At 42.0% G+C, this 22,061-nt stretch overlaps 1 protein-coding gene across 2 annotated transcripts in view; it reads right to left on the bottom strand.

The window, feature by feature from the left end:
- The window catches only part of LOC138672003 (synaptonemal complex protein 1-like), a 133,096-nt gene that overhangs the window by 53,910 nt on the left and 57,125 nt on the right, over positions 1-22,061 (bottom strand). For both annotated transcript variants that reach the window (XM_069760090.1, XM_069760091.1), the window contains exons 2-3: positions 13,943-14,015; positions 13,711-13,773 (exon numbers count right to left, since the gene is read on the bottom strand). In XM_069760090.1, coding sequence (XP_069616191.1) covers positions 13,711-13,773; positions 13,943-14,015 — 136 coding nt within the window. The remainder of the gene's footprint in view (positions 1-13,710; positions 13,774-13,942; positions 14,016-22,061) is intronic.

Here is a 22,061-nt window from a genome sequence, read left to right as displayed (position 1 = left end):
GCAGATTTAGCAGGTTTAATAAGATGCAAATAAGTTAGAGCCTTCAAACTTCAAACAAGAGCAGGATTTATTAACAGATGCATAAATCTTACAAACCAAAAAGTTTTGTTGCTCAGTTAAATTTTAATAAATTTTAAACATAAAAGTGTGGCTCAATTATTATTCAACCCCTAGGTTTAATATTTTGTGGAATAACCTTTGTTTGCAATTACAGCTAATAATCGTCTTTTATAAGACCTGATCAGGCCGGCACAGGTCTCTGGAGTTATCTTGGCCCACTCCTCCATGCAGATCTTCTCCAAGTTATCTAGGTTCTTTGGGTGTCTCATGTGGACTTTAATCTTGAGCTCCTTCCACAAGTTTTCAATTGGGTTAAGGTCAGGAGACTGACTAGGCCACTGCAACACCTTGATTTTTTGCCTCTTGAACCAGGCCTTGGTTTTCTTGGCTGTGTGCTTTGGGTCGTTGTCTTGTTGGAAGATGAAATGACGACCCATCTTAAGATCCTTGATGGAGGAGCGGAGGTTCTTGGCCAAAATCTCCAGGTAGGCCGTGCTATCCATCTTCCCATGGATGCGGACCAGATGGCCAGGCCCCTTGGCAGAGAAACAGCCCCACAGCATGATGCTGCCACCACCATGCTTGACTGTAGGGATGGTATTCTTGGGGTCGTATGCAGTGCCATCCAGTCCCCAAACGTCACGTGTGTGGTTGGCACCAAAGATCTCGATCTTGGTCTCATCAGACCAGAGAACCTTGAACCAGTCAGTCTCAGAGTCCTCCAAGTGATCATGAGCAAACTGTAGACGAGCCTTGACATGACGCTTTGAAAGTAAAGGTACCTTACGGGCTCTTCTGGAACAGAGACCATTGCGGTGGAGTACGTTACTTATGGTATTGACTGAAACCAATGTCCCCACTGCCATAAGATCTTCCCGGAGCTCCTTCCTTGTTGTCCTTGGGTTAGCCTTGACTCTTCGGACAAGCCTGGCCTCGGCACGGGAGGAAACTTTCAAAGGCTGTCCAGGCCGTGGAAGGCTAACAGTAGTTCCATAAGCCTTCCACTTCCGGATGATGCTCCCAACAGTGGAGACAGGTAGACCCAACTCCTTGGAAAGGGTTTTGTACCCCTTGCTAGCCTTGTGACCCTCCAGGATCTTGTCTCTGATGGCCTTGGAATGCTCCTTTGTCTTTCCCATGTTGACCATGTATGAGTGCTGTTCACAAGTTTGGGGAGGGTCTTAAATAGTCAGAAAAGGCTGGAAAAAGAGATAATTAATCCAAACATGTGAAGCTCATTGTTCTTTGTGCCTGAACTACTTCTTAATACTTTAGGGGAACCAAACAGAATTCTGGTGGGTTGAGGGGTTGAATAATAAATGACCCTCTGAAAAAGACTTTTCACAATTTAACCCCTTTCTGCCATTAGACGTACTATTCCGTCCATGTGGGGTGGGCTTTACTTCCCAAGGACGGAATAGTACGTCATAGCCGATCGGCCGCGCTCATGGGGGGAGCGCGGCCGATTGCGGCCGGGTGTCAGCTGCTTATCGCAGCTGACATCCGGCACTATGTGCCAGGAGCGGTCACGGACCGCCCCCGACACATTAACCCCCGGCACACCGCGATCAAAGATGATCGCGATGTGCCGGCGGTGCAGGGAAGCATCGCGCAGGGAGGGGGCTCCCTGCGGGCTTCCCTGAGACCCCCGCAGCAACGCGATGTGATCGCGTTGCTCCGGGGGTCTCCTACCTCCCTCCCTGCATCAAGTCCCGGATCCAATATGGCCGCGGATCCGGGTCCTGCAGGGAGGGAGGTGGCTTACCAAGTGCCTGCTCAGAGCAGGCACTTGGTAACGCTGCAGCGCTCTGAGACAGATCGGTGATCTGTCAGAGTCCTGTGAAAACTGGCAGATCACAGATCTGTATTGGCCCCCCCTGGGACAAAGTAAAAAAAAAATTTTTACAAGTGTGTAAAAAAAAAAAAAAAAAAATCCTAAATAATGAAAAAAAAAATAAAAAAATATTATTCCCATAAATACATTTCTTTATCTAAATAAAAAATAAAAAATAAAAGTACACATATTTAGTATCGCCGCGTCCGTAACGACCCGACCTATAAAACTGGCCCACTAGTTAACCCCTTCAGTAAACACCGTAAGAAAAAAAAAAAAAAACGAGGCAAAAAACAACGCTTTATTATCATACCGCCGAACAAAAAGTGGAATAACACGCGATCAAAAAGACAGATATAAATAACCAGGGTACCGCTGAAAGCATCATCTTGTCCCGCAAAAAATGAGCCGCCATACAGCAACATCAGCAAAAAAATAAAAAAGTTATAGTCCTCAGAATAAAGTGATGCAAAAATAATTATTTTTTCTATGAAATAGTTTTTATCGTATAAAAGCGCCAAAACATAAAAAATATGATATAAATGAGGTGTCGCTGTAATCGTACTGACCCGAAGAATAAAACGGCTTTATCAATTTTACCAAACGCGGAACGGTATAAATGCCTCCCCCAAAAGAAATTCATGAATAGCTGGTTTTTGGTAATTCTGCCTCACAAAAATCGGAATAAAAGGCGATCAAAAAATGTCACGTGCCCGAAAGTGTTACCAATAAAAACGTCAACTCGTCCCGCAAAAAACAAGACCTCACATGACTCTGTGGACTCAAATATGGAAAAATTATAGCTCTCAAAATGTGGTAACGCAAAAAATATTTTTTGCAATAGAAAGCGTCTTTCAGTGAGTGACGGCTGCCAATCATAAAAATCCGCTAAAAAATCTGCTATAAAAGTAAATCAAACCCCCCTTCATTACCCCCTTAGTTAGTGAAAAGTAAAAAAAAATTAAAAAATGTATTTATTTCCATTTTCCCATTAGGGTTAGGGCTAGGGCTAGGGCTAGGGTTAGGGTTAGGGCTAGGGTTAGGGCTGAGGTTAGGGCTAGGGTTAGGGCTGAGGTTAGGGTTAGGGCTAGGGTTAGGGCTAGGGTTAGGGCTAGGGTTATGGTTAGGGCTAGGGTTAAGGCTACAGTTAGGGTTAAGGCTACAGTTAGGGTTGGGGCTAAAGTTAGGGTTAGGGTTTGGACTACATTTGCGGTTGGGAATAGGGTTGGGATTAGGGTTAGGGGTGTGTCAGGGTTAGAGGTGTGGTTAGGGTTACCGTTGGAATTAGAGTTAGGGGTGTGTTTGGATTAGGGTTTCAGTTATAATTGGGGGGTTTCCACTGTTTAGACATATCAGGGGCTCTCCAAACGCAACATGGCGTCCGATCTCAATTCCAGCCAATTCTGCGTTGAAAAAGTAAAACAGTGCTCCTTCCCTTCCGAGGTCTCCCGTGTGCCCAAACAGGAGTTTACCCCAATATATGGGGTATCAGCGTACTCAGGACAAATAGGACAACAACTTTTAGGGTCCAAGTTCTCCTGTTACCCTTGGGAAAATACAAAACTGGGGGCTAAAAGATAAGTTTTGTGGGAAAAAATTTTTTTTTTAATTTTCACGGCTCTGCGTTATAAACTGTAGTGAAATACGTGTGGACTCAAAGTTCTCACAACACATCTAGATAAGTTCCTTTGGGGGTCTAGTTTCCAATATGGGGTCACTTGTTGGGGGTTTCTACTGTTTAGGTACATCAGGGGCTCTGCAAACGTAATGTGACGCCTGCAGACCATTCCATCTAAGTCTGCATTCCAAATGGTGCTCCTTCCCTTCCGAGCCCTCCCATGCGCCCAAACGGTGGTTCCCCTCCACATATGGGGTATCAGCGTACTGAGGACTAATTGTACAACAACTTTTTGGTTCCAATTTCTTCTCTTACCATTGGGAAAATAAAAAATTGGGGGCGAAAATATAATTTTTGTGAAAAAAAAATGATTTTTTATTTTTACGGTTCTGCATTATAAACTTCTGTGAAGCACTTGGTGGGTCAAAGTGCTCACCATACCTCTAGATAAGTTCCTTAGGGGGTCTACTTTCCAAAATGGTGTCACTTGTGGGGGGTTTCAATGTTTAGGCACATCAGTGGCTCTCCAAACGCAACATGGCGTCCCATCTCAATTCCAGTCAATTTTGCATTAAAAAGTCAAATGGCGCTCCTTCGCTTCCAAGCTCTGTCATGCGCCCAAACAGTGGTTTACCTCCACTTATGTGGTATCAGCGTACTCAGGACAAATTGTACAACAAGGTTTGGGGTCCATTTTCTCCTGTAACTCTTGGCAAAATAAAACAAATTGGAGCTGAAGTAAATTTTTTGTGAAAAAAAGTAAAATGTTAATTTTTATTTAAACATTCCAAAAATTCCTGTGAAACACCTGAAGGGTTAATAAACTTCTTGAATGTGGTTTTGAGAACCTTGAGGGGTGCAGTTTTTAGAATGGTGTCACACTTGGGTATTTTCTATCATATAGACCCCTCAAAATGACTTCAAATGAGATGTGGCCCCTAAAATAAAATGGTGTTGTAAAAATGAGAAATGAGAAACCCTTATAACTCCCTAACAAAAAAAAATTTTGGTTCCAAAATTGTGCTGATGTAAAGTAGACATGTGGGAAATGTTACTTGTTAAGTATTTTGTGTGACATATCTCTGTGATTTAATTGCATAAAAATTCAAAGTTGGAAAATTGCAAAATTTTCAAAATTTTCGCCATATTTCCGTTTTTTTCACAAATAATCGCAAGTAATATCAAAGAAATTTTACCACTATCATGAAGTACAATATGTCACGAGAAAACAATGTCAGAATCACCGGGATCCGTTGAAGCGTTCCAGAGTTATAACCTCATAAAGGGACAGTGGTCAGAATTGTAAAAATTGGCCCGGTCCATAATGTGCAAACCACCCTTGGGGGTAAAGGGGTTAAAAAAAAAAAAAGAAAAGAAATAACATTCTTTTTTGCTGCAGTGCATTTCACACTTGCAGGCTGATCTACAGTCCAAATGTCACAATGCCAAGTTAATTCCAAATGTGTAAACCTGCTAAATCTGCAGGGAGTTGAATGCTACTTGCAGGCACTGTAAATAAATAATAATAATAATATTGGAATACAATATATTTTCCATGGAGAAGTTGATATCAGCAATTGAAGGACTGTCCCATGGGGATGAGATTTGCCCAAAATAGTGCAAATCTCTTTAACCCCTTCCCGCTGCGGCCCTTTTTCGTTTTCGTTTTTTCGCTCCCCTCCTTCCCAGAGCCATAACTTTTTTATTTTTCCATCAATATGGCCATTTGAGGGCTTATTTTTGCAGGACGAGTTGTACTTTTGAATAACACCATTGGTTTTACCATGTCTTGTACTAGAAAACGGGAAAAAAATTCCAAGTGTGGTGAAATTGCAAAAAAAAGTGCAATCCCACACTTGTTTTTTGTTTTGCTTTTTTGCTAGGTAAGTGTTGAAAAAAAAATGCAAAACTTTGCTTAAAAAAAAATGCGCCATTTTCCGATACCCGTAGCGTCTCCATTTTTCGTGATTTGGGGTCGGGTGAGGGCTTATTTTTTTGTGTGCTGAGCTGACGTTTTTAATTATTCCAATTTTGTGCAGATATGTTCTTTTGATCGGCCGTTATTGCATTTTAATGCAATGTCGCGGCGACAAAAAAAATCGAAATTCTGGCGTTTGAATTTTTTTCTCACTACGCTGTTTAGCGATCAGGTTAATGCTTTTTTTATTGATAGATCGGGCGATTCTGAACGCGGCGATACCAAATATGTGTAGGTTTGATTTTTTTTAATTGTTTTATTTTGGTTGGGGAGAAAGGGGGGTGATTTAAACTTTAACATTTTTTTTTATTTTTTTCACATTTTTAAAAACATTTTTTTTTTTTACTTTTGCTATGCTTCAATAGCCTCCATGGGAGGCTAGAAGCTGGCACCACTCGATCGGCTCAGCTACATAGCAGCGATCATCAGATCGCTGCTATGTAGCTGAATTGCAGGCTTGCTATGAGCGCCGACCACAGGGTGGCGCTCACAGAAAGCCGGGATCAGTAACCATAGAGGTCTCAAGGACCTCTATGGCTACCAACATGATGCATCGCCGACCCCTGATCATGTGACGGGGGTCAGCGATGCGCTCATTTCTGGCCACGGAAGCGGTAGTTAAATGCCGCTGTCAGCATTTGACAGCGGCATTTAACAGGTTAATAGCGGCAGTTGAATCGCGATTTCACCCGCCGCTATTGCGTGCACATGTCAGCTGTACAAAACAGCTGACATGTTGCGACTTTGATGTGGGCTCACCGCCGGAGCCCACATCAAAGAAGGAGACACAAGATGCGCTGTACTAGTACGGTGCATGTTGTGAAGGGGTTAAGGGGCATTTTGTGTCCCTGAAGATTGGGTGGTCCCTCTTGCTGATGAGTAGCATCCTACTGATGAAATACTAAAAAAATACTGATGTGTGAAAAAAAATTTTATACTCATAGATGATCTTTTTATATTTGGATGGAGAAACAATGAAGCAGAATTTTTTGTAGAACAAAACAAAAATGTATAGGGTTTTAAATTTACATTTCTTTGTCCGACATGCATATTACATTTTTAGATCTCATCATTTCAAAAGATGAAAAAGGTACAGCCTCTCACTTCAAAGACGTAGAAATTAACAGTTAATTAGAATTCCCCAATGACCATTACTCCATTGTTACACTGGCGACTCACAAGGGCACTAAGGCTACGTTCACATTAGCGTTGCGCGCCGCTGCGTCGGCGACGCAACGCACGACGCACAAAAAAACGCGCGCAAACGCACGCAAAAACGCTGCGTTTTGCGACGCGTGCGTCGTTTTTTGACAAAAATCGGACGCACGAAAAATGCAACTTGTTGCATTTTCTTGCGTCCGACGCTAGAGTCGGAAACGACGCACGTGTCGGAAAACGCAACAAAAAAACGCACGCGTCCCCCATGTTAAACATAGGGGCGCGTCGCCGCTGCGTCGCCGACGCAACAGCGACGCACATTAGCGGAACGCTAATGTAAACGTAGCCTAACCGCCACCCTACTCACTGCAGTCATTACCCTACTCTCCACAGTGGCAGGATTTGTAGCTGGACTGTCTCTTGTAGCATTTCCATCACGGCTGCTGGTTTGTCTCCACCTGGTTGTAGGAAGACGCGGCCACTTCCTGTAGTCATTTAACCCCATTGTGTACTGCAGAGTTCAGATTCTCTGGCAGCAGGGGGTTTATTAGGCAGCTCCTCCAAACACTACTTGCCTGACCTAAGGGGATACATTTCTGACTAGATTCCTTTAAGGTGTAAAGTCTTGTATAGTCTCTCCTGTTTCTGACCCAGCTTGCCTACCCATTTATCATGACCTCTCTGCTCCTGACCTTGGGCACATACATTAAACCTGTGCTGCCTGCCCTGACGCTGGATTGTCTGACAATGAGTTTGCTTCGTCTGACCATCCAATCAGCTGCTGCAGACCTAGGGACTGCCTTGTAGGGGTACATGGTGACTACCGGCAGCAAAGCTAGGCTCTAGTGAATACCTGGATGTCACTTTGTTATAAACCTCCAGGGTAAACCTGTGGAGCAGTGGGTCCACACTCATCAGCATTATACCCCAAATGGATCAAATATGTACAGTACCATACCGGTATTACTGGCGAATTCAGAAAAAACGTAAGTCTGATCGTGATTTAATCAAAGAATCACATATTTTACAGAGCAGATTTCATGATAAAGGATATCTCAAAAATATCCGGAATTATGCATTTTAATGTACAAAAGAAATGAACCAAATAGACTGCCTAAAAAAGAAATGGAAAATAAACTATTGCAAAAAGAAGTACCATAATTAAAGATAAATATATATAAATATAGTTTCATCACTACTTTTAATGAATCCTACAGAAGCATTAACCCCTTCATGACCCAGCCTATTTTGACCTTAAAGACCTTGCCGTTTTTTGCAATTCTGACCAGTGTCCCTTTATGAGGTAATAACTCAGGAACGCTTCAACTAATCCTAGCAGTTCTGAGATAGTTTTTTCGTGACATATTGGACTTCACGTTAGTGGTAAATTTAGGTCGATAATTTTTGCAGTCATTTCATTTCATATATATTTAGTCTGGCTGGGATAGGACGCGTGCGAGTTCGCGTGTGCAACAGATATTAAGTGCAACGGTATAAAGTGCATGGCAGTTATACAGTGGCATTGAAGCTGATGTTCCTCTCTTCTCTTCCTCACACAGGAACTCAGGAACGCTTCAACGGATCCTAGCGGTTCTGAGAAGCGGTTCTGAGATTGTTTTTTCGAGACATATTGGGCTTCATGTTAGTGGTAAATTCAGGTCAATAAATTCTGCGTTTATTTGTGATAAAAACGGAAATTTGGCGAAAATTTTGAAAATTTCGCAATTTTCACATTTTGAATTTTTATTCTGTTAAACCAGAGAGTTATGTGACACAAAATAGTTAATAAATAACATTTCCCACATGTATACTTTACATCAGCACAATTTTGGAAACAAATTTTTTTTTTGCTAGGAAGTTATAAGGGTTAAAATTTGACCAGCGATTTCTCATTTTTACAACGAAATTTACAAAACCATTTTTTTTAGGGACCACCTCACATTTGAAGTCAGTTTGAGGGGTCTATATGGCTGAAAATACCCAAAAGTGACACCATTCTAAAAACTGCACCCCTCAAGGTACTCAAAACCACATTCAAGAAGTTTATTAACCCTTCAGCTGCTTCACAGCAGCAGAAGCAACATGGAAGGAAAAAAATGAACATTTAACTTTTTAGTCACAAAAATTATCTTTTAGCAACAATTTTTTTATTTTCCCAATGGTAAAAGGAGAAACTGAACCACGAAAGCTGTTGTCCAATTTGTCCTGAGTACGCTGATACCTCATATGTGGGGGTAAACCACTGTTTGGGTGCACGGCAGGGCTTGGAAGGGAAGGAGCGCCATTTGACTTTTTGAATGAAAAATTGGCTGCACTCTTTAGCGGACACCATGTCACGTTTGGAGAGCCCCCGTGTGCCTAAAAATTGGAGCTCCCCCACAAGTGACCCCATTTTGGAAACTAAACGCCCCAAGGAACTTATCTAGATGCATAGTGAGCACTTTGAACCCCCAGGTGCTTCACAAATTGATCTGTAAAAATGAAAAAGTACTTTTTTTTCCACACAAAAAATTCTTTTAGCCTCAATTTTTTCATTTTCACATGGGCAACAGGATAAAATGGATCCTAAAATTTGTTGGGCATTTTCTCCCGAGTATGCCGATACTTCATATGTGGGGGTAAACCACTGTTTGGGCACTCGGCAGGGCTCGGAAGGGAAGGCGCGCCATTTGACTTTTTGAACGGAAAATTAGCTCCAATTGTTAGCGGACACCATGTCGCGTTTGGAGAGCCCCTGTGTGCCTAAACTTTGGAGCTCCCCCACAAGTGACCCCATTTTGGAAACTAGACCCCCCAAGGAACTTATCTAGATGCATATTGAGCACTTTAAACCCCCAGGTGCTTCACAGAAGTTTATAACGCAGAGCCATGAAAAAAAAAAAAAATATATTTTCTCAAAAATGATATTTTAGCCTGCAATTTTTTATTTTCCCAAGGGTATCAGGAGAAATTTGACCCCAAAAGTTGTTGTCCAGTTTCTCCTGAGTACGCTGATACCCCATATGTGGGGGTAAACCACTGTTTGGGCACATGCCGGGGCTCGGAAGTGAAGTAGTGATGTTTTGAAATGCAGACTTTGATGGAATGCTCTGTGGGCGTCACGTTGCGTTTGCAGAGCCCCTGATGTGGCTTAACAGTAGAAACCCCCCACAAGTGACCCCATTTTGGAAACTAGACCCCGAAAGGAACTTATCTAGATGTGTGGTGAGCACTTTGAACCCCCAAGTGCTTCACAGAAGTTTATAATGCAGAGCCGTGAAAATAATAAATACGTTTTCTTTCCTCAAAAATATTTATTTAGCCCAGAATTTTTTATTTTCCCAAGGGTTACAGGAGAAATTGGACCCCAAAAGTTGTTGTCCAGTTTCTCCCGAGTACGCTGATACCCCATGTGTGGAGGTAAACCACTGTTTGGGCACACGTCGGGGCTCAGAAGGGAAGTAGTGACTTTTGAAATGCAGACTTTGATGGAATGGTCTGCGGGCGTCACGTTGCGTTTGCAGAGCCCCTGGTGTGCCTAAACAGTAGAAACCCCTTACAAGTGACCCCATTTTAGAAACTAGACCCCCCAAGGAACTTATCTAGATGTGTGGTGAGCACTTTGAACCCCCAAGTGCTTCACAGACGTTTACAATGCAGAGCCGTGAAAATAATAAATCATTTTTCTTTCCTCAAAATGATGTTTTAGCAAGCATTTTTTTAGATTCACAAGGGTAACAGGAGAAATTGGACCCCAGTAATTGTTGCGCAGTTTATCCTGAGTATGCTGTTTGGGCACACATCGGGGCTCGGAATTGAGGGAGCACCATTTGACTTTTTGAATACGAGATTGGCTGGAATCAATGGTGGCGCCATGTTGCGTTTGGAGACCCCTGATGTGCCTAAACAGTGGCAACCCCTCAATTCTACCTCCAACACTAACCCCAACACACCCCTAACTCTAATCCTAACTGTAGCCATAACCCTAATCACAACCCTAACCGCAACACACCCCTAACCACAACCCTAACCCCAACACACCCCTAACCCTAACCACAACCCTAATTCCAACCCTAACCCTAAGGCTATGTGCCCACGTTGCGGATTCGTGAGAGATTTTTCAGCATCATTTTTGAAAAATCCGCGGGTAAAAGGCACTGCGTTTTACCTGCGGATTTTCCGTGGATTTCCAGTGTTTTTTGTGCGGATTTCACCTGCGGATTCCTATTGAGGAACAGGTGTAAAACGCTGCGGAATCCGCACAAAGAATTGACATGCTGCGGAAAATACAACGCAGCGTTTCCGCGCCATGGGCACAGCGGATTTGGTTTTCCATAGGTCTACATGGTACTGTAAACCTGATGGAACACTGCTGCGAATCCGCAGCGGCCAATCCGCACCGTGTGCACATAGCCTAATTCTAAAAGGTATGTGCACACGCTGCGGAAAACGCTGCGGATCCGCAGCAGTTTCCCATGAGTTTACAGTTCAATGTAAACCTATGGGAAACAAAAATCGCTGTACACATGCTGCGGAAAAACTGCACGGAAACGCAGTGGTTTACATTCCGCAGCATGTCACTTCTTTGTGCGGATTCCGCAGCGGTTTTACAACTGCTCAAATAGAAAATCGCAGTTGTAAAACCGCAGTGAAATGCGCAGATAAAACGCGGTAAATCCGCCATAAATCCGCAGCGTTTTAGCACTGCGGATTTATCAAATCCGCAGCGGAAAAATCCGCAGAGGACCAGAAAACGTGTGCACGTACCGAAACCATAACCCTAACCCTAGCCCTAACCCTAACCCTACCCCTATTCTAACATTAGTGGAAAAAAAAAATTCTTTTTTTTATTGTCCCTACCTATGGGGGTGACAAAGGGGGGGGTCATTTATTATTTTTTTATTTTGATCACTGAGATATCATCTATCTCAGTGATCAAAATGCACTTTGGAACAAATCTGCCGGCCGGCAGATTCGGCGGGCGCATGCGCCCGCCATTTTGGAAGATGGCGGCGCCCAGGGAGAAGACGGACGGACCCCGGCAGGATCGGTAAGTATGATGGGGTGGGGGAGAGCACGGGTGGGGGGAATCGGAGCATGGGGGGTGGATCGGAGCGCGGGAGGGGTGGAACGGAGCACGGGGGGGTGGAACGGAGTGCAGGGGGGGGTGATTGGAGCACGGGGAGGGTGATTGGAGCACGGGGGGAGCGGACAAGAGCACGGGGGGAGCGGAGCACAGGACGGAGGGGAGCCGGAGCAGTGTACCGGACAGATCGGAGGGCTGGGGGGGCGATCGGTGGGGTGGGGTGGGGGCACATTAGTGTTTCCAGCCATGGCCGATGATATTGCAGCATCGGCCATGGCTGGATTGTGATATTTCACCAGTTTTAATAGGTGAAATATTACAAATCGTTCTGATTGGCTGTTGAAAGTGAAACTGCCAATCAGAGCGATCGTAGCCACGGGGGGGGGGGGTGAAGCCACCCCCCTGGGCTAAACTACCACTCCCACTGTCCCTGCAGATCGGGTGAAATGGGAGTTAACCCTTTCACCGGATCTGCAGGGACGCGATCTTTCCATGACGCCACATAGGCGTCATGGGTCGGATTGGCACCGACTTTCATGACGCCTACGTGGCGTCATGGGTCAGGAAGGGGTTAAGATCCTAAATAAGCATTGGCCTATAAAAAATGGTGATCATATTTTTTAAGATAACTTACCAGACAAACCTAACATATTCAAATTTAACATACATTTGAAGAATTATATTGCACCAAACCAGATTAAGTCCATCAAGTCCCAGGGCAATAGAGTAAACTGTCCCTTTTTCCTAATTTGAGTGAAATTTTCTAGTGTGATGGATCCAAATGTCAATGTTGCCATATGCTAAAAACATGGCTACAAGGAGTTTGGATCAGTTGCTACAAAGGAGAATTGTATTGTTATCCAAGTTTTAAATTGCAACACATATTATGTCATTTATCTATTGGAATACTAAAAGAATGTAGGGACTCTTTTCCTGATGAGCACCCGGGTTCCCATAAGATCAGTGTCAATTCTCTGAGCATAGAGGAACATTCATAAAAGTGGAGACTGAATTCTGGTAATAGGTTTTTTCTTCCTGTCATTTTTAGCTATTGGAAAGCAGCTGCAACCTCCAATATGTCAGCAGAACAATCACACCCACTCAGAATGGAATTAATAAACACAAGCACAATATTTGGAATGGGGTATTCAATCATAGCAGATCTAAGCATTTTTTAATAAATGGTCCTGATTAATTCCAGAGGTCAATAGAGAATCCTTTTGGATTTTTAAAGATTCCACTTTAGTACCTGAACAGTTAAATGAAAGTATTGAAAATACAATGTAAGATTTATTCAAATCTTTTTCTTGATAATTGTTTGAGGTAGATTATTTTTGTTTATATTTTTTTTAATCTTTTTATGGTTGTATTTAATATGTCTATATAACCACCACAGAGAGCTATAATAATGGACATACCGTTATTTGGAGGTATTTAATTTTAATGATAGGTAAGTTAGATATCTTTTTTATCAATTTGTTCTTTCTGTTTTTAATCCCATCTGTAACATCACCACTGACCCTTATAAGGGTCAGAGGTGACATCCTGTCTAAATGTACCTGATAAAAGATGCCATCCATGCACCTGTGTGGGACGTTTTGCAGCCCATGGTGTTGTTAAAAAACGAACATGTCAGCGTGTTTTGGACACGGACACATGATATGTGTAAGTGTCTGCGGGAAGTGTGAAAACTATCACCACACTTACGAAACACTGACGTGTGAAAGAGCCCTAAGAGAGTGTAAAACAAGACTGCCTCTCTGAAATACTAGAAAACATCCTTGGAATTGTTCTGAGGGGTCATCATAAAAATAAATAGAAAATATCGTTCAAGGTAAAACTAAACTATTCTGCCTACTGTGCTTTATAACTTTCACAATACATATCTTTCAGTCTAAAAGTTAACGTTGGCAAATTACACAAGTTACAAGCAGTGTATGATTTCTTTTTTTACACAATTTTCAAATTTGTGAATAGAATTCAGGTAACAATCTTACCTTGTTTTCCAATGTTTTTTGCTGCTTTTCTTTTTTGGAAAATTCATTTTCAAAATGTTTTTTCTAGTACAGAAGCAATACATAAATAAAAAATACATTTAAAATAATATTCAGATTTTAAAATCAATGCTAAGAGGAAACAACATTTTTATTCTATTTGATCTGTATTATAAAGATTTTTGTATATGGGCACTTGTATTGGTTAACACAAGGGAGTTGAAAGTTTACATACCTTATCTTCATGCTGGGTGCTACATTCTTTGTCTTTAGCTTTCAGTTGCTCATTTAAAAACTCATTTTCCTTCCTAAATATATTTTTGAAATAGTTTATTAAAAAGATTATTATAGTACAGCCCAAAAAGTTGCTAGAAAAGACAATGCTGGAACTCAAAGTATTATTTTCATTATATTTGTATGAATAAACATCTAGCACATAGCAATTCCCATTTTGCACCCAGTTATATGGGTTCACACATGGAGTATTTTTGTTTTGCACAAAAATGTAAACTACACTACCATTCAAAAGTTTGGGGTCACCTAGAAATGTCCTTATTTTTTAAAGAAAAACAGTTGTTTCCAATGAAGCTAAAATTAAATGGTTCAGAAATACACTCTATACATTGTTAATGTGATAAATGACTATTTTAGCTGCAAACGGTGTATAGAGGCCCATTTCCAACAACCATCACTCCAGTGTTCTTATGGTACTTTGTGTTTGCTAACTGTGTAAGAAGGCTAATGGATGGTTAGAATACCCTTGAAAACCCTTGTGCAAGTAATGTTAGCACAGCTGAAAACAGTTTAGCCGATTAGAGAACCTATAAACCTGACCTTCCTTTGGGCTAGTTGAGAATCTGGAGCATTACATTTGTTGGTTCCATTAAACTCTCAAAATGGCAAGAAAAAAAAAGAACTTTCATGTGAAACTCGACAGTCTATTCTTGTTCTAAGAAATGAAGGATATTCCATGCGAGAAATTGCCAAGAAACTGAAGATTTCCTAGAACAGTGTGTACTACTTCCTTCAGAGGAGAGCACAAACAGGCTCTAACCAGAGTAGAAAGAGAAGTGGGATGCCCCGCTGCACAACTGAGCAACAAGACAAGTACATTAGAGTCTGTAGTTTGAGAAATCGACGCCTCACAGGTCCTCAACTGGCAGCTTCATTAAATAGTACACGCAAAATCCAGTGTCAACTTTTACAGTAAAGAGGTGACTTCGGGATGCTGGCCTTCAGGGCAGAGTGGCAAAGAAAAAGCCATATCTGAGACTGGCTAATAAAAGGAAAAGATTAATATGGGCAAAATACAGACATTGGACAGAGGAAGATTGGAAAAAAGTGTTATGGACAGACGAATCCAAGTTTGAGGTGTTTGGATCACACAGAAGAACATTTGTGAGACGCAGAACAACTGAAAAGATGCTGGAAGAGTGCCTGACGCCATCTGTCAAGCATGGTGGAGGTAATGTGATGGTCTGGGGTTGCTTTGGTGCTGGTAAAGTGGGAGATTTGTACAAGGTAAAAGGGATATTGAATAAGGAAGGCTATCACTCCATTTTGCAACGCCAATAGCTCTTATTGGAGCCAATTTCATCTTATAACAGGATAATGACCCAAAGCACACATCCAAATTATGCAAGAACTATTTAGGCAAGAAGCAGGCAGCTGGTATTTTATCTGTAATTGAGTGGCCAGTGCAGTCACCAGATCTCTAACCCATTGAGCTGTTGTGGGAGCAGCTTGACCGTATGGTACGCAAAAAGTGCCCATCAAGCCAAACCAACTTGTGGGAGGGGTTGCTGGATGCATGGGGTGAAATTTGTCTGGGTGACCCTAAACTTTTGAACGGTTGGGTATGTATTGCACCTCAAATCCACAATAAATTTGGCAAAAAATCAGCAGCATTAATTCCATTTGCATTTTTTTGCTGTGGAATTACTGTTGCATATTTTGTGACAGATTTGTAAGCCATATGTAAATTCACATGTAGATGTGATGAGTTTAATTGAAGCACACTGCTAAAGTCGTATAGTTGCAAATTGGAATTAGCATGCATCAACAGATGATGGAACAACAAAAATGTCATAAAATGCATGCATAATGTGTACTGTCAATAATATAGTTGACCAAAGCCACAAATGATGTCCTTATGGTAATTTAATTTACAGTTTTGTGAAAAAGTGTTTGCCCCCTTTCTGATTTCCTGTTCTTTTTAATGTTTGTCACACTTAAATGTTTCAGATAACCATACAAATTTAAACATTAGACAAAGATAACACAAGTAAACACAAAATTCAGTTTTTAAATGAAGGTCTTTATTATTAACCCCTTCAAGACCTTGGGATTTTCCGTTTTTCGCTTTTCGCTCCCCTCCTTCACAGAGCCATAACTTTTTTATTTTTCCGTCAATATGGCCATGTGAGGGCTTATTTTTTGCGGGACGAGTTGTACTTTTGAACTACATCATTTGTTTAACCATGTCGTGTACTAGAAAATGGAAAAAAAAATTCCAAGTGCGGTGAAATTGCAAAAAAGTGCAATCCCATGCGTGTTTTTTGTTTGGCTTTTTTGCTAGCTTCATTAAATGCTAAAACTGACCTGCAAATATGATTCTCCAGATCATTATGAGTTCATAGACACCAAACATATCTAGGTTACTGTTTATCTAATTGGTGAAAATAAATTCCAAACTTTGCTAAAAAAAAATAAACAAATTGCACCATTTTCTGATACCCGTAGCATCTCCATTTTTCATGATCTGGGGTCGGTTGAGGGCTTACTTTTTGTGTGCCGAGCTGACGTTTTTAGGGATACCATTTTGGTGCAGATACACTCTTTTGATCGCCCGTTATTGCATTTTAATGCAATGTCGTGGCGACCAAAAAAACATAATTTTGGCGTTTCAAATTTTTTTCTCGCTACACTGTTTAGCGATCAGGTTAATCCTTTATTTATTGATAGATCGGGCGATTCTCAAGGTGGCGATACCAAATATGTATATATTTGATTTTATTTTTATTGCTTTATATTGAATGGGGTGAAAGGGGGGTGATTTAAACTTTTATATTTTTTTTATTGATTTCATATTTTTTTAAACTTTTTTTTTTTTTTTACTTTTGCCATGCTTCAATAGCCTCCATGGGAGGCTAGAAGCTGGCATAGCCTGATCCACTCTGCTACATAGCAGAGATAATCAGATTGCTCCTATGTAGCTTAACCCCTTTACCCCCAAGGGTGGTTTGCACGTTAATGACCGGGTCAATTTTTACAATTCTGACCACTGTCCCTTTGTGAGGTTATAACTCTGGAACGCTTCAACGGATCCCAGTGATTCTGACATTGTTTTCTCGTGACATATTGTACTTCATGACAATGGTAAAAATTATTTGATAGTACCTGCGTTTATTTGTGAAAAAAACGGAAATTTGGCGAAAATTATGAAAATTTTGCAATTTTCCAACTTTGAATTTTTATGCAATTAAATCAGAGATATGTCACACAAAATACTTAATAAGTAACATTTCCCACATGTCTACTTTACAATAGCACAATTTTGGAACCAAAATTTTTTTTTGTTAGGGAGTTATAAGGGTTAAAAGTTGACCAGCAATTTCTCATTTCTACAACACCATTTTATTTTAGGGACCACATCTCATTTGAAGTCATTTTGAGGGGTCTATATGATAGAAAATAACCAAGTGTGACACCATTCTAAAACCTACACCCCTCAAGGTGCTCAAAACCATATTCAAGAAGTTTATTAACCCTTCTGGTGCTTCACAGGAATTTTTTGAATGTTTAAATAAAAATGAACATTTAACTTTTTTCACAAAAAATTTAATTGAGCTCCAATTTGTTTAATTTTACCAAGGGTAACAGGAGAAAATAGACCCCAAACATTGTTGTACAATTTGTCCTGAGCACGACAATACCCCACATGTGGGGGTAAACCACTGTTTGGGCGCATGGCAGAGCTCGGAAGCGAAGGAGCGCCATTTGACTTTTTAATGCAAAATTGACTGGAATTGAGATGGGACGCCATGTTTCATTTGGAGAGCCACTGATGTGCCTAAACATTGAAACCCCCCACAAGTGACACCATTTTGGAAAGTAGACCCCTTAAGGAACTTATCTAGAGGTGTGGTGAGCACTTTGACCCACCAAGTGCTTCACAGAAGTTTATAATGTAGAACCGTAAAAATAAAAAATCATATTTTTTCACAAAAATTAACTTTCCGCCCCCAATTTTTTATTTTCCCAAGGGTAAGAGAAGAAATTAGACCCCAAATGTTGTTGTACAATTTGTCCTGAGTAAGCTGATACCCCATATGTGGGGGTAAACCACTGTTTGGGCGGATGGGAGAGCTCGGAAGAGAAGGAGCGCCGTTTGACTTTTCAATGCAAAATTGACAGGAATTGAGATGGGACGCCATGTTGCGTTTGGAGAGTCACTGATGTGCCTAAACATTGAAACCCCCCACAAGTGACACCATTTTGGAAAGTAGACCCCCTAAGGAACTTATCTAGATGTGTTTTGAGCGCTTTGACCCACCAAGTGCTTCACAGAAGTTTATAATGCAGAGCCGTAAAAATAAAACAAAAAATTTTTCCCACAAAAATTATTTTTTTAGCCCCCAGTTTTGTATTTTCCCGAGGGTAACAGGAGAAAGTGGACCCCAAAATTTGTTGCCCAATTTGTCCTGAGTGCGATGATACACCATATGTGGGGGGAACCACTGTTTGGGCGCATGGGAGGGTTCGGAAGGGAAGGAGTGCCATTTGAATGCAGACTTAGATGGATTGGTCTGCAGGTGTCACATTGCGTTTGCAGAGCCCCTAATGTACCTAAACAGTAGAAACCCCCCACAAGTGACACCATTTTGGAAAGTAGACCCCCTAAGGAACTCATCTAGATGTGTTGTGAGAGCTTTGAACCCCCAAGTGTTTCACTACAGTTTGTAACGCAGAGCCGTGAAAATTGAAAAAAAAAATCTTTCCCCCCAAAATTATTTTTTAGCCCCCAGTTTTGTATTTTCCCGAGGGTAACAGGAGAAATTGGACCCCAAAAGTTGTTGTCCAATTTGTCCTGAGTACGCTGATACCCCATATGTTGGGGGGAACCACCGTTTGGGCGCATGGGAGGGCTCGGAAGGGAAGGAGTGCCATTTGGAATGCAGACTTAGATGGAATGGTCTGCAGGCGTCACATTGCGTTTGCAGAGCCCCTAATGTACCTAAACAGTAGAAATCCCCCACAAGTGACCCCATATTGGAAACTAGACCCCCATGGAACTCATCTAGATGTGTTGTGAGAACTTTGAACCCCCAAGTGTTTCACTACAGTTTATAACGCAGAGCCGTGAAAATAAAAAATCTTTTTTTTCCCACAAAAATTATTTTTTAGCCCCCAGTTTTGTATTTTCCCAAGGGTAACAGGAGAAATTAGACCCCCAAAAGTTGTTGTCCTATTTGTCCTGAGTACGCTGATACCCCATATGTTGGGGTAAACCCCTGTTTGGGCACACGGGAGAGCTCGGAAGGGAAGGACCACTGTTTTACTTTTTCAACGCAGAATTGGCTGGAATTGAGATCGGACGCCATGTCGCGTTTGGAGAGCCCCTGATGTGCTTAAACAGTGGAAACCCCCCAATTATAACTGAAGCCCTAATCCAAACACACTCCTAACCCTAATCCCAACAGTAACCATAACCACACCTCTAACCCTGACATACACCTAACCCTAATCCCAACCCTATTCCCAACTGTAAATGTAATCTAAACCCTAACCGTAACTTTAGCCCCAACCCTAACTGTAGCCTTAACCCTAGCCCCAACCCAAACTTTAGCCCCAACCCAAACTGTAGCCCTAACCCTAACCATAGCCCTAACCCTAACTTTAGCCCCAACCCTAACTGTAGCCTTAACCCTAGCCCTAACCCTAGCCCTAACCCTAGCCCTAACCCTAGCCCTAACCCTAGCCCTAACCCTAGCCCTAACCCTAGCCCTAGCCCTAACCCTAGCCCTAGCCCTAACCCTAGCCCTAATGGAAAAATGGAAATAAATACATTTTTTTAATTTTTCCTTAACTAAGGGGGTGATGAAGGGGGGTTTGATTTACTTTTAGAGCGGGTTTTTTAGCGGATTTTTATGATTGGCAGCCGTCACACACTGAAAGACGCTTTTCATTGCAAAAAATATTTTTTGCGTTACCACATTTTGAGAGCTATAATTTTTCCATATTTGAGTCCACAGAGTCATGTGAGGTCTTGTTTTTTGCGGGACGAGTTGACGTTTTTATTGGTAACATTTTCGGGCACGTTACATTTTTTGATCGCTTTTTATTCCGATTTTTGCAAGGCAGAATGACCAAAAACCAGCTATTCATGAATTTCTTTTGGGGGAGGCGTTTACACCGTTCCGCGTTTGGTAAAATTGATAAAGCAGTTTTATTCTTCGGGTCAGTACGATTACAGCGACACCTCATTTATATCATTTTTTTATGTTTTGGCGCTTTTATACGATAAAAACTATTTTATAGAAAAAATAATTATTTTTGCATCGCTTTAGTCTCAGGACTATAACTTTTTTTTTTTTGCTGATGATGCTGTATGGCGGCTTGTTTTTTGCGGGACAAGATGACGCTTTCAGTGGTATCATGGTTATTTACATCTGTCGTTTTGATCGCGTGTTATTCCACTTTTTGTTCGGCGGTATGATAATAAAGCGTTGTTTTTAGCCTCGTTTTTTTTTTTTTTTCTTACGGTGTTTACTGAAGGGGTTAACTAGTGGGCCAGTTTTATAGGTTGGGCCGTTACGGACGCGGCGATACTAAATATGTGTACTTTTATTGTTTTTTTTTTTAATTTAGATAAAGAAATGTATTTAGGGGAATAATTTTTTTTTTTTCATTATTTAGGAATATATATATATATATATATATATATATATATATATATATATATATATATATATATATATATATATATATATATATATATATTTTTTTTTTTTTTTTTTTTTTTTTTACACATTTTGAAATTTTTTTTTTTACTTTTTTACATTGTCCGAGGGGGGGACATCACAGATCAGTGACCTGACAGTGTGCACAGCACTCTGTCAGGTCACTGATCTGACATGCAGCGCTGCAGCCTTCACAGTGCCTGCTCTAAGCAGGCTCTGTGAAGCCACCTCCCTCCCTGCAGGACCCGGATCCGCGGCCATCTTGGATCCGGGGCTGGAGGAAGCAGGGAGGGAGGTGAGACCCTCGCAGCAACGCGATCACATCGCGTTGCTGCGGGGGGCTCAGGGAAGCCCGCAGGGAGCCCCCTCCCTGCGGGAAGCTTCCCTGCACCGCCGGCACATCGCGATCATCTTTGATCGCGGTGTGCCAGGGGTTAATGTGCCGGGGGTGGTCCGTGACCACTCCTGGCACATAGTGCCGGATGTCAGCTGCGATAAACAGCTGACACCCGGCCGCGATCGGCAGCGCTCCCCCCGTGAGCGCCGCCGATCGCGCTGGACGTACTATCCCGTCCGTGGTCATGGGGGCCCACCCCACCTCGACGGGATAGTACGTCCCATGTCAGAAAGGGGTTAATTACAGGCTTGCTATGAGCGCCGACCATAGGGTGGCGCTCACAGCAAGCCATCAGTAACCATAGAGGTCTCAAGGACCTCTATGGTTACTATCCTGATGCATGGCTGACCCCCGATCATGTGACGGGGTCGGCGATGAGCGCATTTCCGGCCGCGCGGCCAGAAGTGGTAGTTAAATGCCGCTGTCAGCGTTTGTTAGCGGCGGGTGGATCGCGATTCCACTCACCGCTATTGCGCGCACATGTCAGCTGTTTAAAACAGCTGACATGTTGCGGCTTTGATGTTCGCTCACCGCCGGAGTCCACATCAAAGCAGGGAATCTGACCTCGGATGTACTATGCCATCCGAGGTCAGAAAGGGGTTAAGGGAAAAAGAAATCCAAGCCTACAGGGGACTGTGCGAAAAAGTGATTGCCCCCCACTTAAAACTGCTACACCTGTTCTCAATCAAGAAAACAATTAAATAGGACCTACCTGACAAAGTTAAGAAGACCAAAAGTTCCTCAAAAGATAGACATTATGCCATGATTCAAAGAATTTTGAAACAAATGAGAAACAATGCAATTGAGATCTATCAGTTCAGAAAAGGATATAAAGCTATTTCTAAAGATTTGGGACTCCAGGGAACCACAGATCCATTATCCACAAATGGCAAAAAGATGGAACAGGGGTGAACCTTCCCAGGAGTGACCAGCCAACCAAAATTACCCCAAGAGCAGAGCGACGACTCATCCAAGAGGTCACAAAAGACCCCACA

This window comes from Ranitomeya imitator, chromosome 3, assembly GCF_032444005.1.
Source record: "Ranitomeya imitator isolate aRanImi1 chromosome 3, aRanImi1.pri, whole genome shotgun sequence".
NCBI classification, from domain to species: domain Eukaryota; kingdom Metazoa; phylum Chordata; class Amphibia; order Anura; family Dendrobatidae; genus Ranitomeya; species Ranitomeya imitator.
Note: the sequence above shows the minus strand (reverse complement) of the source record. Positions and strands in the feature narration are given on the sequence as shown.